This window comes from Eschscholzia californica, unplaced genomic scaffold, assembly GCF_041429995.1.
Source record: "Eschscholzia californica isolate CP2 unplaced genomic scaffold, dmEscCali1.0.p SCAF_2, whole genome shotgun sequence".
In the NCBI taxonomy this organism is placed as follows: domain Eukaryota; kingdom Viridiplantae; phylum Streptophyta; class Magnoliopsida; order Ranunculales; family Papaveraceae; genus Eschscholzia; species Eschscholzia californica.
Genome location: NW_028238309.1, coordinates 927,995 through 946,602, shown reverse-complemented (window position 1 = coordinate 946,602; position 18,608 = coordinate 927,995). Strand labels below are relative to the sequence as shown.

The 18,608-nt window shown below is 35.2% G+C and overlaps 5 protein-coding genes, 1 long non-coding RNA gene and 1 pseudogene across 7 annotated transcripts; all 7 read left to right on the top strand.

Annotated features, from left to right (window-relative positions):
* Positions 1-1,282: 1,282 nt before the first annotated feature.
* LOC147554999 (uncharacterized) lies at positions 1,283-11,866 on the top strand. The gene is made up of 4 exons (XR_015234415.1): positions 1,283-1,547; positions 8,490-8,573; positions 10,357-10,420; positions 11,486-11,866. It is a non-coding gene; the product is annotated as an uncharacterized LOC147554999 (long non-coding RNA).
* LOC147555003 (glutaredoxin-C1-like) lies at positions 3,518-4,047 on the top strand. The gene has a single exon (XM_086660307.1). It carries the CDS (start codon positions 3,518-3,520, stop codon positions 3,830-3,832), a length of 315 nt encoding a protein of 104 aa, XP_086516433.1. The 3' UTR covers positions 3,833-4,047.
* On the top strand, positions 5,536-5,895 carry LOC147555002 (monothiol glutaredoxin-S9 pseudogene; annotated as a pseudogene).
* On the top strand, positions 6,975-7,575 carry LOC147555001 (monothiol glutaredoxin-S10-like). The gene has a single exon (XM_086660306.1). It carries the CDS (start codon positions 7,077-7,079, stop codon positions 7,389-7,391), a length of 315 nt encoding a protein of 104 aa, XP_086516432.1. The 5' UTR covers positions 6,975-7,076; the 3' UTR covers positions 7,392-7,575.
* LOC147555000 (monothiol glutaredoxin-S9-like) lies at positions 9,399-10,000 on the top strand. Its single transcript, XM_086660309.1, has one exon. It carries the CDS (start codon positions 9,532-9,534, stop codon positions 9,835-9,837), a length of 306 nt encoding a protein of 101 aa, XP_086516435.1. The 5' UTR covers positions 9,399-9,531; the 3' UTR covers positions 9,838-10,000.
* Positions 11,867-12,475: 609 nt separating the features above from the next.
* Positions 12,476-13,004, top strand: LOC147554998 (monothiol glutaredoxin-S3-like). The gene has a single exon (XM_086660308.1). The coding sequence runs from the start codon at positions 12,611-12,613 to the stop codon at positions 12,917-12,919; it is 309 nt and encodes a 102-aa protein (XP_086516434.1). The 5' UTR covers positions 12,476-12,610; the 3' UTR covers positions 12,920-13,004.
* Positions 13,005-13,796: 792 nt separating this feature from the next.
* LOC147554997 (membrane-anchored ubiquitin-fold protein 3-like) lies at positions 13,797-16,300 on the top strand. 2 transcript variants are annotated; one of them, XM_086660305.1, is made up of 5 exons: positions 13,797-13,915; positions 14,206-14,381; positions 14,486-14,726; positions 15,463-15,633; positions 15,932-16,300. In XM_086660305.1, the coding sequence occupies exons 3-5, from the start codon at positions 14,597-14,599 to the stop codon at positions 15,985-15,987; spliced, it is 357 nt and encodes a 118-aa protein (XP_086516431.1). In that variant the 5' UTR covers positions 13,797-13,915; positions 14,206-14,381; positions 14,486-14,596; the 3' UTR covers positions 15,988-16,300. The 2 variants fall into 2 exon arrangements, with proteins under 2 accessions (XP_086516431.1, XP_086516430.1); XM_086660304.1 differs by having other exon boundaries at positions 14,479-14,726.
* The last annotated feature ends 2,308 nt before the right edge of the window (positions 16,301-18,608 follow it).

Genomic DNA, 18,608 nt, shown 5'->3' with positions numbered 1-18,608 from the left:
TAGCTATATAGGTCCTATGGTGTAACCCTTAGAACTTTAAAGCCACTAAAAGCATTAGTACTATTTTTTTTCCATATGGACTGTATTTTTTTTTTTTTTTGTTGAAGTAATATGGACTGTATTTAAACTTACATAAAAAGGTCTAAGACCCCACTAAAATACTGGCCTAAAGCTCCTCTAATATATTTATACTAGGGTATATCCCGTGCCTTATGGCACGGACACTTGTATCAATCAAATGTTACGAAATTTATTGTTATATTTTATTGAGAGAGAAAGATTTTTATTAGTACCTTTTTATATTACTTTTTTGTTTCTTTTATCTTAAATTAGTTATTATTCTATTGAGAGAGAGAGATTTCAAATGTTACGAAATTTATTATTATATTTTATTGAAGAGAGAGAGAGATTTTTATTAGTTATTTTTTTTTCTTATCTCTTAAATTAGTTATTATTTTATTGAAAGAGAGAGAGAGAGATTTTAATTTCTTTTTTTAACTCTTGAAATTTATTTTGTTTCTTTTTTTCTTACATTAGTTATTTTATTTCTAAAAATGAAACGATTATTGTTTTTTAAATAGGTAACTTTATTTCTACGAAGGACTATATCATAAATTTTGAGGACTTCTAGACAATATCCTTTATTAAAAAAGGATGTTTGTCCCAGTCATCGTTTTCCCTTCTGTTTTATTATATAGATATTTATGTGTTCCCAAATTCAATAAATCATGGACAACGATGCTACCGGATCCATTTGCTCATGCGATTTCTCTCTCCATTGTATGATCAATTAGAATCGACAACATAGCAATTCTTCTTGTAGTTGTCCATTTTTCATGACAATTAGCATATTTCATCAAATAAGCACATGATTGTAACAAAATCGACCTAAAATTAGAGGTTTGAAAATGAGAGTCGAATACTGACCGAGCAGTATCATGGTTGGGTCTAATTGCTCATGCCATTTCTCTCTCTTCATAGTCTTACCAATTAAAATCGATAACATCATAGTTCTATCTGTATTTGTCCATTGTTCAGGACATTTACCATTTGCAAAATAAGCACATAACTGTCACGAAGAAAGATGCTTACATGATTCGGGAACTGGGGTCGACCACTAGTCGAAAAATACTGTGGCTGGTCCAATTAGTCATGTCATTTTTGTCTACACGTGGTCTGACCAATTAGAACCGACAACATCAGAGATCTACGTGTATTAACATATTTTTGAGGCCATTTTTCATTCCAACAAGGCACTTGCATGCCGTTCAAGTTAGAGTCATGGGAGGCCGGTCGAGTATACTTTTTGATTTCGTTAAAGAAGCACATAAAGACCACTAGAAAGAACCCTAGAAGGCTAGAACATGGTCATTTCTAATAAGAGAGTGGAGGTCATGGGTGCATGTAAATTCAAGGGGGAGGAATGCGGCGTGGAGAATAAGAACACAACATGATGGGCTCTACTCTGCTTCCACTTTCCTTCTTCATCTTCTTGATCTTCATGGGGGGGAGAAGATGCTTTCAAATAAGGCTGACACATAATCGAGGTAGGTATATTATATATCACTCTCTTACATCCTATAAGTTTGAGAAAGAGAAAGCCATGATGAAAGAGAGTGTGTGTGTGTGTGTGTCTAGTAGCATTGAACCTCACTATACCAAATAGTATATTTTATGTAATCTAACTACTTCTTCCTCCTAGTCATCAAACTTTCATGCCATGCCATGATATTCCTGTTTGTTGGTCTCTCTCTCTCTCTATATATATCTTTTTATATTCTATTTGCATAATCAACATTTACTTGAAGGGCATTTCCATCCTAACTTGTCCTCTCAAAATTGGTGTGAATAAATGAATGTTAGTTATTCATCAATATTTATTTTTGTCTGACTCGTGATATCTAATCGTCTAAAAAATAGGGATTTTGGGTTTATTTGGATCAGACCAGTGCGAGACAAAGAAAAAAGACCCACCCTTTGCCCAAAATGTGCACAAGAAATATCCTAACAACATACAAGATTATCACATCTTTGATGTATCAATGCCAAATGTAACGACATACGTTGATCGCAGTCGACTTCCAAAAAAAAAAAAAAACAACATACAAGATTAAGAATCCCACAAAACTTCATCTCCAGAGATGGGAATCTGTGATAGGCTCAGAGCTTGGACTATAAGTGCCTGCACAAGCTTAGTAAGTGTCGAGGTCTTTTGGGTAGGGTTGTGATGTCTATCACATCCTCTCGAAATTGGTGTAAATAAATTAGTGTTGTTATTCATGAATGTTTGTTTTTATCTTAGTCGTGAACTCATGATGTCTAATTCGTTCTAAAAATAAGTTTTGGCTGATTTTGGGTTCGTTTGGGTCAGAGTAATGTTAGATAAACTAGTGTGAGATAAAGAAAAAAAACCCACATTTGTATCGCCCTTTGTCCAAAATGTGTACAAGAGATGTCATGACAATTCACATACGAGACTAAAATTCGACAGAGCCTTGTCTCTAAAGATTGGAATTTTTGATAGTCTCACATTACTTGGAGGATAGTCTGGAGCTCGGACTACAGGTGCATGCTCACGTTTAGTAAGTGGCGAGATCTTTTGGGTAGACTCGTGGAACCTTCACGAAGAACAAAACGACGTACCTGTGGACTTGGGTCTGGTCGTCAAAAAACAGAGACAATATCGATAACTGCTAAGGCTTGGGACGTTATGATCATAATTTTATAATTGTTGTTCTCAGCTACTGGAGTCCCAACTACATAATGTTGTTGTGTAAATCTCGAATTCTCGATATCATATGACAACATCCACCATGGATGAAGATGAACCCCACTCTAATAAAAATTTGTTGACTTTGGGTATTAAATTTAATTATTTAATTAGGAGGTCTAATCACAATTGAATTATTGAACACCATGGATTCTCTGCTTGCATATTTATCTTCTCATGTCTAATCTTTTCACTAAGTAAAAGGATAACATTGATATTTGGATTCTGCACGTTTACTTTACTTAATAGTCACTTATTCCCTTTTCTATCTCTAATCTAATTAAAAAAAGGTCAATTGCGCGTATCTAGAGTATGGTTGTTATACTCACATACAGTTTCTGCTCGCTACTTCTACCATATGGTCCACCATAGACATCATATATATATGTATATATATATTATAATCGGAATGATCTGATCATAAGTAATGATTTGGGCATCCACCGAAATGTCCCTAAAAGGAACATTATCCAACTTTATAATATTTTGTAGTAAAAGAATGAACTCCACCCACCTTAATTAGTCCTTATAAAATTTGTATATAAATAGGAGCTTGCTGGGAGTTCATTTTCATCCAATCACTCTCAATTCTCTCATATAGAATTCCAAAAACACTTATCTTAATCACATAAGTTTTGTCATATCCCACTTCTTCTCTCACTCCACTCCCATTTTGATCCTTCTTTTTAGAAGAATTCTATCGTTTAGTTGGATTATATCGTATTTATACGTAGTTGAAGTTCAAAAATGGATAGAGTAATGAAGTTGGCTTCAAAGAATGCTGTAGTGATCTTTAGTAAGAGTACATGTTGCATGTGTCATGCAATTAAGAGACTCTTTTATGATCTTGGTGTTAGTCCTGCTATTTATGAACTTGATGAAGATCCTAAAGGAAAGGAAATGGAGAAAGCACTTCTCGGGTTAGGATTTAGTCCATCTGTGCCTGCTGTGTTTATCGGTGGTCGGTTATTACGGTTAGACTCCACCAGCACTGTTATGTCTCTTCACCTCAATGGCTATCTTGTTCCAATGCTTAAAGAAGCAGGGGCTATATGGCTATAGTAACATAACTAAATCTAGCTCTGATACAATGTTATAAGCTTATTTGTGCAGTGCTAAAGTCTCTTTATATCTGTCCCTTTTACTCTATATATATCTTAGTCACCTAATGGCTTATGAAAATACTCAATAGAGTCTGTCAGTCTGTAATGTGTTTGATACACACTAGTTCTTGTGTGAAACTTTTATGATAAATCACACTTGTTATTTCTAGTTAATTTTCGAACTATTATAGTATTATCTCCATTTTTGCATTTGATTTTCATTAATCTACTGTCTTTTGTAAATGCGACAAAGATTGAGATGTTCTTCTTAGTCTTAGAGATCTTGTGGGGCTCTTTTGGGTTTGAAATATAAAGAAGCAGATAGGATCAAGCATATAGTTTTTAGTTGTCATAATCGAAGGATGGGAAGAAAGAGATCTTTTGGTTAGCTTTCATCTACGCACATCCTATTCATGATCGATAATTCTGCCTCTTTCCGGTCTGCTTTTTGAGATTGTCCGATGAATTTCCTTCCGTTTTCGGTTTCTTAATTTCGTTATGTTTTTCGATTTCAGCGAAGGATTAGAAGTCACTGACAATGCACTTTAGCATATAAATTCTTATATTATTCTTCCATATCCAAAAAGAGTAAAAGGGAAAACTTAGTCATCTTTGTAATGTTGGTGATGCCATTTTAGGAGCTCCCATAACCACTTTATCTAGAAAAGAGAGGTGGGGCATGTTCTTGTATATTAGGTGATAAATGACAAAGCTATATAGAGATCCTCTATCAACTAATACTACGTATACATCCATTCAAACATGTTTGGTCTAAGTTCATGTATTTTAGGATACTTTCCATTTTCTGCATATCTTCTTTACGTTTGGATGTTGCGGAGAAGGTAACCGTGGATCCCACCCATCTAAATACATCGATATTGGGTAGACGATGACTACCTTTTTGCTCATTTTCGTAGTTAGTTTGTAAAATCTGGGGTTATCACCAACTAGAAGAAATTTGAACTTGTCGGTGATTATAAAGTCAGTATTTGATTTTTGGTTCAAGTATGTTAAAAAGGCATTGGCGAAGAATGTACAGAGACATAAAGTAGGTATTTACACAGAAAGAATCAGGTGCGAGTTGTACTCGCTCTTCATTCTTACACGATTAAAGAAGATTAGCCATCTTTCTTGTATCTTTCTGCTTTTGCTGCATTAGCAAAAGAAGTAAAGGTAGAAAATGGTTTCGTTCGTCCTTGATTTGCCGTGTCACCCAATTTGAAGATTGAAACGCCTTAAATTATCCGCTAATGATGAACCAAGTACTCTAGTGAAAACCAAGAAGATGAAGAAAGTAATTTGGTTTATTAAACGGCTGATATCTTTTAGTTGATTCAATAATTTTATCATTGAAGGGTCTACTTGAAAGGAGTCACTAAATGTGACAGGAAATGACCTCAACTTGTTGTTCTGTGGTTGTGAAAAACAATAGTCTCAATCATTCGTCTCCTCTTTTAGTTGATTAAACATAAGAGCCTGCTCTTTCTTACCATCCTTTATAAATATGATGTACAGAAAACTCAAGTTCTTCACAACATCAACCTTCAAATCAAAACTCTCTCTCTCTTTCGTTCTTCCTTTTCAACCATTGGGTCTTACTTCAACCTCGAATCGACCCAATCAGTTTTGACAAATTGCCCTCATTTTACGTTATATTGAGTTCCTGCTATTGTTTTAGTTTTAGGATCATCAATATGGAATCTATCTTGAAAGTGGCATCAAAGAAGGGTAGTGATCTTTAGTGAGAGTTCATGTTGCATGTGTTATGCTGTCAATATTCTGTTTCACGAGGTAGGGTTGATCAAGATACCGAAGGAAAGGTAACGCAGAAGACACTGATGAGGTTGGGTTGTAACCCGCCTGTGCCAGCCGTGTTTAGTGGCGGTAAGTTTGTCGGATCAACAAGTGAAGTTATGTCTCTCCATCTCGGCGGCTCTCTGCTTCCCTTGCTCAAACCATACCAAGCTTTACCTTGATCACTTCTATTCTAGTAATGGTTCTAATATCGCAAATTAGGATAATAAGCACATATAATCAGGATTTTACCTTTAAGCGTTTGAGTGCGTTGATCTCTCGTTTATTTATTTTATTTTTCTGTTTTTGGTGCTTGTGTTTTGTTAGCAAGTGAACTATTCACTTTACTATTTGTTACTTATTAGTTCGTATCATCGATACTTCTATTATGTGAGCATGAATCCAACTTCACATTTCAAGCAATGAAATGTTATCTAGGCTAAGAGCATGTATAACAACTTTCTGTCTTAGGCGAATTCAAAGTCGCCTGCAAAAGGGAAAAATACGCCTTCTTTTCCTTGACTCTTCTTAGGGCCCAAAATTCGCGAAACATATGAAAACAAGAAGAGTATTGAATAAAGAATAGAATATGAATAGATAAGCAAGTAGTACCAAAAACAATTTCGCGCCAAGAAAGGTTCAGGTAGACGATAAATTAATGAAATAAACTAACCCATCTGATTCTTTTAGTCTAATAGTCATATAATCCTTGCTCATAAGCAATAGGTGTAATGGATAGAAATTTTCTTATGGTTATTCTGTTGCATTCCTTCATATCCAAAAAGGCAAAAAATTTAAGCAGAATCTTTAGCTTTTTCCAAGTTGTGATGCCAAATTGTTGAGCCTTTCTAAGATTCCATCTATACACACAATATTTCTGTACCACACCCGCATAAAAATATAATATCGCTTTCCTCGTCATAATATGTGTGTGAATGCCTTTCTCTTTTTTCCCTTTATAATTGCTCACATTTATCGGCATTCGACATCCTCTACCCGACTACCCCAACTTGTTTATCAGCTGCACAAATGTTGAGGGTACCTTGGTCGAGTAATCAATGTCGACTCAATCAAGGTGGTCGGTTAATCTAGTCAGAATGATATTCACATAATGTGCAACTTGTCTTTTTATAGTAAGTTTTAGATATGCATATAAATGAATATAATCAACCGAAATATCTACAAAAGAACATTATCCAAATTTATAGTATATGGTGGTAAAGAATGAATGCCACCACCCTCACTTGTCTATATATATAGAGCTAATGAGAAGTTCAGATTCATCCATCACTCTCAACATTTGATTCTTTCTCACTACTCTAACATCTAATCCTCATCTTCGACGTCACTTGTTCTTTGTATTTGCATACTTTTAATATTTGTGGAGTTTGTTTATCATTGAAGTTCGAATGGATATAGTAATGAGATTGGCTTCACAGAAGGCTGTTGTGATATTTAGTAAGAGTTCATGTTCTATGTGCCATGCAATCAAGAGACTGTTTTATGATCTTGGTGTTAGTCCTGCTATTCATGAACTAGATGAAGATTCTAAAGGAACGGAAATGGAGAGAGCACTTCTTGGGCTAGGGTTTAGTCCATCTGTACCTGCTGTGTTTATCGGTGGCCGGTTGCTACGGTTGGATTCCACCAGCACAGTTATGTCTCTCCATCTTAATGGATATCTTGTGCCAATGCTCAAAGAAGCAGGAGCTATGTGGCTTTAGTATCAGGCATTCAGACCAACTTTAAACCAAGCTTTCATAACCAAGCTTTCATACAATGTTCCGAGTAACTTACAACTCGTTACACTAGAATACCCGCCCACCCTCTTTCTCCATATATATTGATATCATCTGAAAATACTTCATTGTATAGTTTATTATCTTAAATCAAATCACGATTCACGAAGAATGTACTCGTTAGCTGTACTTGAATTGTTTATATATATTGTCAACGAAATTTCTTCTTATTGTTAATTCTTGTGGTTTTGGAGGATTTGGTATAAAGAACAAGACACATTCTCTTCACTATTTACATGCTCAGAGCAAATATTTAGGATGGGATGATACAAGTACCCAGATAAGGTTCGGCTTTAGGCCACCTCGTGATCTTGCCGTTCTTACTGACTATCAAAGAGATTTAAACTAAGTGAAGACACTTCCTTGCACGTCATTTTTCGTATTTTAGCCTAGACTGATTCGCTATTTTGTTGTTGGCATTGCAAAATACATTCTAATATTGTTCAAAGAAGAGCTAAAGATGTCAAATGAAACTGTAATTAGTGAATAAACTAATCTTTTTTCATGAGGTGTTGTGGATTGATAATGGACTCTCTCTGTTTATATGGGAATCGGTAACTTAACTGCATCAATCCAAGATCCCCTCGACTTGGTATATACTCTAGGCTGTCTAAGCCGGTATGTCATGATTTGTTAAGCATTCTCAACATGTTCAAATTTAGTATTCTCAACTTATTCAGAGTTAGCTAGCTAAGTATATTTTATCATTCTTTTCGACCCATAATCGAAGAATATGATCTTAGCATGAAAAAAGAGAGATGAAAAAAAAAGTTGTTAACTTTTTGTGTATGTATTCATCCATATCCAGAAACCCTCAAAAGGTAACAAATTTAAGAACTCCCATTACCACTTTTATCTAGACAAAAATGAATCATATAGTTGATGATGACTGAGAAATCTATTTCATATATATATATACATTCTCCTTATTGCTATTTCGAACTAGACTGCTACGACTAGTCACGAGACTCTTCAGCAGCTGCATATTCTTATCAGTTTCCAATGTTTTTCTTTATTTTACAGGTACAGAATAGTTTGCTAGAGAGATTTCGACTTGGAGACGTCGATTCTCTGTTATGGTCATTTTGTTGGTATGAACCAGATTTGGTAAGTAAAAGTGACTTAGCTTCTTCTTTCGATGAATTTCTACTTTACTATGTAGTTAAGAAACATGAGACCAAGTCCGGCCTTTTATTCAATTTCTGGAACCTGGGTGATAATTTTACCAACAAAATATTCGAACAATCGATGCTTATACAAGATAAATTCAAAGTACGAATCATTTATGTGTGAGGTGATGACTAAGATCAGTTGTAGTTATGAGTATATAGATATGTCGGAATCTGATTGGGAGGACAAAATAAATCAAGATAGAAACGAGGCGGGTACCACGAAGAGAATCAAACACAGCCGAAAGCTTGTTCATTTAGAGCTCATAATACATCTAAACGGAATAACCGCTATACTTGAAGAACGTGTTTTTCTTCTTTTCTTGTATTACTAAGAAGAGGGTATCAACAAAAAGAAATGGAAAGTTAAGTGGTAATTTGTTCGAAGAATGAAAAGTAATTTAGAAAAGCATAAGAAGAAGGAAATAATTGAGATTCTTTACAAATAGAATCATCGAACGGTCAAAAGAGAATACTTCAACTTGTTGCCCTGTGAATTGTGAAACACAAAAGTCTCTATCAAATGAAGAATCAGAGGTGTCATGGGGGGGATCAACTTGAAGCAAATTCTTTAGTGAATCTCAGCCTACCCTTATCTGTCCTTATAAATAAGCTCTCCTTAGAACTTAAGTTCCTCACACCTTGAAGCTTCAAAACCAATTCTCTCTTTCTCTTCGGAAACTATACCGTTGTACTACCGATCACGGTTCACATATCGAACTTCTCAACCATCGGATCGTAATTCGATTTCGACTTCGAATTCGATCCGATTGGTTCGAGAGATTGTACTAACTACGGGTTTCTTTTGATTTTCGATTTTCTTCCTTTGTTCTTTAGCTAGCTCACACCATAGTTTAAGTAACTTGAACTAAAACAAAAGTTTTAGGATCATCAAAATGGAGGCTATAATGAGAGTAGCATCAAAGAAAGGGGTAGTAATCTTCAGCAAGAGTTCATGTTGCATGTGTTATGCTGTGAAAATACTATTTCACGATCTCGGGGTGAACCCATTGATTCATGAGCTTGATCAAGATCCAGAAGGAAGAGAAATGGAAAGGGCACTGATGAGGATGGGATGTAGTACTCCTGTACCAGCTGTGTTCATTGGTGGTGAGTTTATCGGATCGACGAACGAAGTTATGTCTCTTCATCTCGGTGGTTCGCTTCTTCCATCGCTTAGGCCATACCAGGCTTTACCTTGACCAGTACTACCATGTCAACAGAATAAGCTTATCCTAGCACTACTACTACTACCCATATTGGCTTTTTATATGTACTAGTAATTTAGTAATATGTTGCTTTCGCCTACCTTATCGATGTATCTTTCTCTTATTAGCTAATGAAATTACCTTAGTTTACTTTTAATTCTTGTTAACTATCTACTTTCACTACAATGAATCGAACTTCTTGCTAAATGACTACATCTAGTTTTTCGTCCCTTCGAAAAATATCCATCTTCAAAGCTGTAAAAGTCACAAACCAAAGATATACAATGGGTAAATATGGTAACTAAAGTTGGAGTTAACTTAAACCTTGATACTATATCTATGCCTTCTATTGCTTGTTTACATGACTTTTAGTAACGATTCTCGTGACCTAAATAACTATTCGGCATACAGAAACAAAATACTGTAAGATTGATAAGAATCAAGACTAATTTTGCGAAAAAGTTCGTTTTGTTAGAGACTTCAGAGAATATAATCTTCTTCTCCTTCTTGCAGGTGATTGTTATGATTTTATGAATAGGACTAATTTTGCAACTTTGTGCAAGTCTTACTCGAGTAGGTAAGAAACGAATAATGCTCGTTTAAGACATGATATATCTTAGTTTACGTTTAAATCATGAATATATAAATTTACAAACCTAAAAGTAGAATTATTATTTTTAGTCTATCTTACAAATAAGCACTTTTAGTTCTTAATCTATATTAGAGATTCAGAAAATTGAATAAAACCTAGTGGGGAGATCACTGACAGAACCTTTTATTTGGTAGTACTACTGCTATATTCCTTCACATCCATAAAACCAGAATCTTTCAGCTTTTTCACTTTGTGGTACCCACTATGAGTTCATCTAGATTCCATACTTTATCTATGAAAAAGAAAGGTAAGCATTTCATACACACAATACACACAGGGCTGGGAAAAGGCAGGCCTGTGAGCTTCAGTCTACCTATGAACGCCCGAGACCAATTGAGTCTGTTGGTGCCCAAGGTCTGAAGACGGGTAAAGCCCATCCGGGCCACTAGAATTAGTGGGTCAGGCGTGGGCAAAATGTCATTCCGACTGTGCACCCGACCCGAAGTGGCGATGAGCACTCGGCTCGGTCCGATTCCCACCCCACACGGACACACAGAAATGGATATTTGATAAAAAGAAGGGAAAAAGAAGATATGTATGAGCCATCTGCATCCATGTATGTCTGTTGTGAGTGTTTTTGAGTGTAAAAAGAGAACAAGCTTTTATTTCGAGTAATTAGAATCTTTTTTCTCATATATTCTATCGATCACCCACTTTGTTTCTGCACAAACCAATCCATATCTTCATATATTCTCACTATCTCTCCACCTTATCTAATGGTCCCCTGTACAAAAACGACATTTATAGGCACGGTTCTTACTGATAAGTGAGATAGTCACGAATTTGCTTAACCAAAACTGTGGCTAATTGATTTAAGAATGATTGACACCTATTAACCATGGTTGAAACTTGAAACAAAATACAGCTAATGTAAAAGACTGACGCTGAAAATCACTTGTGTCGGCCAATGAAAATATTATTCGCCGTGTATAAGTTATAACCGTATAATCTTCATGTTGTTAGTGCTTATATGCAAATCTTCTAATGCAGCTAGAGTGGAGACAGATTACCATGACAGACCATCTAGGGAGGTCCGTTTGATATCAAAAAACTGCAAAGCAACAGTCCGACAAGTGCGTAATGTTGGAGTGAACCAGAAAAGTTTGGGTAGAGCCGAATCTAAATGTTGGCGAGGTAAGTGAACCCTTGGTTGCTTGTTTTGTGTTCACATTCCCATGGGCCTATAATGGCCCAAATGGTATCCGACACAATGGGCCTAAATGGAAATTAGCTAACAAAACTTGTTTGAAACAATTGAAGCTAAGTGGGGAGAGTATATCATTCCTTTTCAATAGATAAACTCCAATAACACTTTCATCTCACAAGATTCTCCACAACTAACCCATACACCCAAAAGATTACAAAATAAAACTAATGCTAAATATGAAAAAGGTATTTTCTATATACTCGTGGCGCTTCTTTATTTGCTCTCACTTGATTTCACGAAAGGACAAGACAATTTGGTCGGTCTTAGGGATGGTTTTTCTTCTTCGTATTTCCTGCGTAGATAACGGTGACTACTAAGGCAATGTGAATGAAAAAAAAAAAGACAAATGGGAGAAGATGTTTATGTTAAAAAGGCCGTTATATAGATATGTTTATTTGTATGAACAGATTTCCGCGAAAAGAATAGAAGAAAAAAGGTGATACCCATAGTCCACAACTTTTTTATCTCTAAAACTAAGGTCACTATTAGGGGTATTTTGGACATCCACCTAAATATCCAATGAACATTATCCTTTTTCGAAAAAAAAAATCATTTAAAAAATTCAATCCACAATCCCTCTTTTTCACTATAAATAAGTAGTTGTGGGATTACCTTTTCTATCATCACAACCCTAGCTACTACTAACACTACAACAAAGTTCATTGTCAAGATTCACAACTTTCAATATCACCATCACATTTCTCTATTATTATCTTATCAAATTGCCTTAGTAGATGCATTAAGTCCCCATCCAATCGTTGACATATCAATCTCCGATCACTATTTTGGATTGAATTTCTGTAACTTCACGTAGATACATTTTTAGTGGTACAACTGCGTATCTATATAAATCGTCTGTCAGATAGGATAACTTAGACGTGTATCGATAAATAGTTATTGGTGTTGAAATGGATAGAGTAATGAAACTAGCATCACAAAAGGCAGTTGTGATATTTAGCAAGACCTCATGTTGCATGTCTCATGCTATCAAGAGTCTTTTTTATGATCTTGGAGTAAACCCTGCAATTTATGAGTTAGATGAAGAACCAAGAGGAAAAGAAATGGAAAAAGCACTCCAAAGAATGGGTTGCAATCCATCTGTACCAGCTGTGTTCATTGGTGGAAAATTAGTAAGCTCCACCAATTCTATCATGTCCCTTCATCTTAGTGGTTCTTTGGTACCAATGCTTAGAGAAGCTGGAGCTATTTGGCTCTAACGATTATTTTACGTTGTTCTGATACCAAAATGATTTAGAATAATAAGATCGATGATTATTTGCCTCAATCTATTGAGTACGAAAAGAGACGATGTGTGAAGATAGTCCATAGAGTTAACTATTATGTAATAAGCAGTTCTGAGTCCTACATACCCAGATGGTTAGTTGAGTACTTGGGCATTGGTTCAGACATATGATCGTACTAAAATTTTGGTTGTAATTTGCACGATGCATATTATGCATTTGTCGGCGAGCAATGAATTATCATGTAAAAAAAGACGAAAAAAAAGTATATTAAGAGATAATAGTGATTAGTGATAATAATGGTGTTGTTGTTACATCAACTATATTCTTACTTGGTGTTGTTCCATCTCTTGTTTTAGTGCTCTCTCATTTTCCAACCATCGGGCACGGGTTATACCCTAGTACTTATGCAATGGATGATGCTATGTGTGGAACCATCGGAATAACCCAAGGGTAATATAGTAAAGCTTGAATGGTGAATAAAAATGCATAAAAAAGAAGAGATCGACGCCACGAAAAATCCATCCAATAAAAGAAGCCTAAAGTCTAACATTATTATATCTTTTTTAATAACCTTAGTTTAATAACCATATATTTTACTTGTGGAAATCGAACCTCGAACCTCTAGTTTTTTTTTTTTTAATTTATTTGTAACTCTTCCTAGAGATGTACACATACAGTAGTAGTGAAGTGAAATAGTGGGTAAAGACCAAGTAGTACGATTAAACAGTAAAAGTAACTGATTCTTATGAACCGTTCAATCAAGACGTGTACGACCCACATTAGTCAAATAATCGGACGGCTATTATGATCATAACATCAACTCTAACCTCTTCTTCTCTATAAACTACTCCTCTCAACCGTCTTCTAATCACTTCCAATTTCACTTTTTCTCCACTCTAGAGACAGAAACTAATAGCTAGGGTTTCATTTCATTTTGCGCGTTCCTTCCATTAATAGCGTCTTAATCGGGTAAAAACAACTACTTTATTTGTTCAATCCGTTCTAGGGTTTTTGTTTTGATCATTTAGGGTTTTTTTTTTCTCCCTTGCCTATTCTTACTCTTATTGATTTTGAAATTGTTTTGCTTTATTAGATCTTATAGAGTCTATTTTACTTTCCCTTTTAGGTTACTTTCCGATTAGTTAAAATTTAGTTTGATTCGTAAATTTGGGACTGATCTGATTTAGGTCTTAATCAATGATAAAAAAAATTGGGGATTTTTTTTACTCTTTCGATTCTAATTTCCAGTGTTTTTGTAGAAATTGAACTTCTTAGAGAGTGAAAGAGAAGCAATTTGTTTGTATGAAGTGTATATTTGGTTTAGGTTTTCCTTCATTAATTGGAGAATTGGGAGAAGAATATACTCTACTTTTTATCGAATTTGAGTAGGGGTTCTGGACTTGATTGACAATTCCATGTCCAAATGTAGAAAAAGGTGCTTCCTTTGTTCTAAATTTATCATCTTCAATTTGGGTAAATGAAATTTAAAGGTATAATTTATGTGAATGATGGGTTTTTTTTCGTCTTTGAAGGTTATAGGGGAAGGATTAATATCTTGTGAGCAAGGTATTTTTGGGGTTTTGCGATTTTGGGATTGAATCTCTAGTTTTAGTGAGAATCGCGATAGAAAATTGACGAAGAGTTGTTAGAATGTCCGGAGCTGAGAGTATTGAACTTAAATTTCGAATCTTCGATGGCACAGATATTGGTCATACTAATTATGCATCAACTACAACTGTGGCAACACTTAAAGAAAGACTAGTTTCTCAATGGCCTCAAGGTACTGAACTTTTCGGCATCTTCACAAATATACTCTGATAATCTTATGTAGAAATCTAGAATTTTCGCCAGATGTTATGTTCTGCTGTTTGGGTTTGTCGGTAAAGTAGTGGGTTTCTTATTGGTAGATTTATAAATGCATGGTACTCGCGCACTACTTAGATTCTTTACTTTTGAATCATAACCTGTCATCATATGGAGTGATAGATATGCAATTAAGAACTTGAATACGTGTTAAATCATGAACGCGACATTTCATTAGCCGAACCTTCTTATCTGAAACTTTTGGAATAACATGAAGGAATCTTTGGAGTTTGGAGATGTTCTTATTAGATAAATCACTTGAAAAGAGAAACTTGTGTACTTATTGATTACCTAGCTATAAAGTGGAGAATATGGACTACTAAATGAAGTTTATAACTTCGCTTTGACTTATCAAAGTTAAAACCATCTGAATACACCTCTTGCTTTTATCATTGAACGTTTTTTGCTTGTAAAAGTTGTAGTTCCACATGGAACTAATCTTAATGCTTATGTCAAGTGACGATGATTATCTCGTCATGTAAATCATTCTCATAGTACAAGCATTTTGTGAAAGTAACGGTTGGCAGTCTGACGTGACGAGTTTTGAACTTGAATGAACGCTCTGATTTGGTTCAAAGTATTGATTTGTTTCCGTGTTTTATCGTACTTTTATGATAATTTGTTAAGCTTCTACAAGACCTTTCTGTTGGCAGATAAAACAGTAATTCCGAAGTCAGCAAATGATGTGAAACTTATATATTCTGGAAAAGTCTTGGAAAACAATAAGACACTAGCTGAGTCCAGTATACCTTTTGGCGATAATCCTGGTGGAGTCATTACCATGCACGTAGTTGTGCAGCCTTCTCTAGCTAGAAAGAAGACAGGTACTGTAATTATCCCTTTCTCTGCACATTTCCATTAAAGTTCTTTACCTTTCTTAGTCTTGTAGTAGGAAGTCTCTACCCAAATGACTTGTGGAAATTGGACCAATTTTCTTGTTAAATCCAAATTCTTAGAAAAACTAGCACACACCGACACATGATCAATTACGTCTGGAGAACGAAAAGTTAGTATTAGGGATATGAAAAGACATTGCTTCTCGTTTCTTTCTCTTTCTTCTAAGCTTGTTGTTCTGCCGTTACTTGCCCCACTTTAACATGTGTTGTTTTTGTTGCGAAATAGACAAGAACCAGGATGAGATGGCAAAGCAGAACATGTGCGCCTGTACAATCCTTTAGTGTCAAGAGTTGCCGTCCATCTGCCGATGTTACAGTTAAGAACATCAGATAATTTTTCTTTTTTTGTTTCCCACGTTTACTACATAGGTCATGCAAAATTCTCAGTTTCGTCGATATCATTGTCTGTTGGATTTGAAGTCGTCAGTGATGTATTTGTTGTTCTTGTTGTGGTTGTTCTTCTTCTTGTTGTTGTAGTCATCTTTTAAAAGTGTTTTTAAGCCATGTACTGTGTCGATGCATATATACACAATGTGACAATGGGAATTTTGGCCTCAAACCTTTTGTGAAGTTATAGAATGTTCTCTGGTATTAATTCGTGCATGTGTCCATTTGGTGGATTTGGTGGGTGTTATTAGAAACTTTCTATAATTAAGAAGTTTGTAATAGGACCAGGGGTAATATTATTTTCCTTCTTTCAGATAGTGTGAAAGGACAATGTTGCCCTTCTTGTCCTCTATAAGGCAGTAGGGTAGGCCGGGGGCGAGTCCACATAGCCATAGGGGTGTGTGCTCCCACGGCCCTAATGTGGCTCGTCTGTGTTATAGTGCACTAGCTAATGTTTATGTATGTATTTCCATTTCTTAAACAAATTCTCTGGCTACCTCACGTGGTGAAAACCTTGAATCACATAGTTAAGGTCTTGAGATCAAATTTCGGATTAGGCTAACTCAATTTTGACCTCTTCAAAACGACCAACTTATCAAAATAGAGACGATCAACTTTCTAAATAACCTCCAACATGTTAATTTTGTTAATTTGTATCTTGGAATTCAAAATTGTCTCTTTTTTTTTTTATGGCCACGGCTTTGGGGAATAAATAAAAGTCTCAGGGGAATAAAGAATTTGGTCAAACAGACTTGACTTTGTGGACATCTTTAGTTTTGGTCCGAAAATTAGATTTCTTGCATTTTGGTCCCTAATCTTCATCTCCACATCTTTCTCTCTCATACTCTCTCCTGCTGCTCACTCTTTCTCTCTAAATTTTTTCTCTCCAGAGAAACCTTAATCCGCCATTCTTCTCTCTCTCATAGAAATTGCAATTTATCTCTCTTAAAGCTAATTCAATGATTATCTTCAATACCCAAATACTAAAAACACTCGAAATCTTCAGGTTTGGAATAATGTTGTTTTGGATGATGAAGATACAAAAGAACCAGCCTCCATTAATGTTTCATCTAAGAGCTCTGTGAAACCCACATTACTAAATCAATCCGAAACCCTAAATTTAGATCCTTGCAAAGAAAACAAATCTCCTGTTCTTATATTGAAATCCCCTGTTTCAATTAAACCAATAAATTCTCAAGGTAAGCCATTAAAACTCCTCTTCAAACAAGGTCTTCTCTTAAAACTAGGTCTTCTCTTAAAACTAGGCTTCTCTGTTCATCTCTTTCTTTTCTTTCTCTTGACCTTCTCTCTCTATATATATCTCTAATTGATCTCAGAAATAACCCCAAACATTTGAACAAGACCATTCATAAAAAAAACCCAAATTTTTAACTAATCTTGCCCTAATTGATCTCAAAATTAATAAGCACTCACCCATGCAATAATGGCGTTCTAAAACTTGACAACGTCTTGGCCATAATCATAAGAAACACAAACCACCATTTTGGGGCTAACATCGAGCACTCACTGTCTTGCACTACACTAGGGCAAAATAATTTTTTGAATTCATCTGTATCTTTTAAACTTTTGAAATCTTCTGCTTCGAATTTGTCATCGTGTTCTTCCGAGAAACCTAAGTAACAAACTATTAGAGTTTTGTCTTTTAGAAACAATTGAACGGTATACCATACATCATCGATTGCTCGAAAATCTATAGTATAAACATATGGGTTTCGTCGAGTATCTCCTTGTTCGATAAAAGCATTCGCTCAAAACTCTCTCTCTCTCTATTCATATAGTTATTGGTGATTTGTATGGATGATTAAACAGAGAAGGAGAAAGAGAAGATTGGTATTGAGAGAAAGAGAGATGGAGAGCACTCAAAGAGGATATAATGGTGGTGGCAACGGTGGTCGGAAATTGTGGAGTGAGGAGGAAGATGAAGAATAAGGGTTGAAATACAATCAGCTTTGTTTTTGGGTCAATTTTAAAAATGTCCTCTGAGTCAACCTTGATTGACCAGGTCTCTTATTCCCTAGAGACTTTTCTTTATTCCCCAAAGAATCCACCTTTTTTATACCTTTGTCAGATTTGTAGCATCTGGTAACCTACGCCTCGTGCAAGATAGCGAGTGCTAAACTGCACTGCTGTGTAGATTAGCTCCTTATTTACATTCCAGGCGCAAATTAGCGTGTTAAAATTGCTGCTGGCAAAACTTAGAAAAATTGACTACTTCATGTCAAAAAATTTAATCGTTCAGTACTGTATATGAGAATAAAATCTAATTTGCGGATACTGTTCTTTTGTTTTCTTTACCTCTTGATCTAAAACTAATAAGATCATAATTTATTAGTCGTTTTGCGTATGATCTTCAGCCCAATGAAGTAACTGGCATTCTTATGGGATATTGTTTTCTCATGTGTTTATGAAGTGATTTGAAAAAGCCAATAAAAAATATTCAAAAATAACAACACAAAACAGTGTGGTACAGTAATATTGCTGCACAATGAACCTTT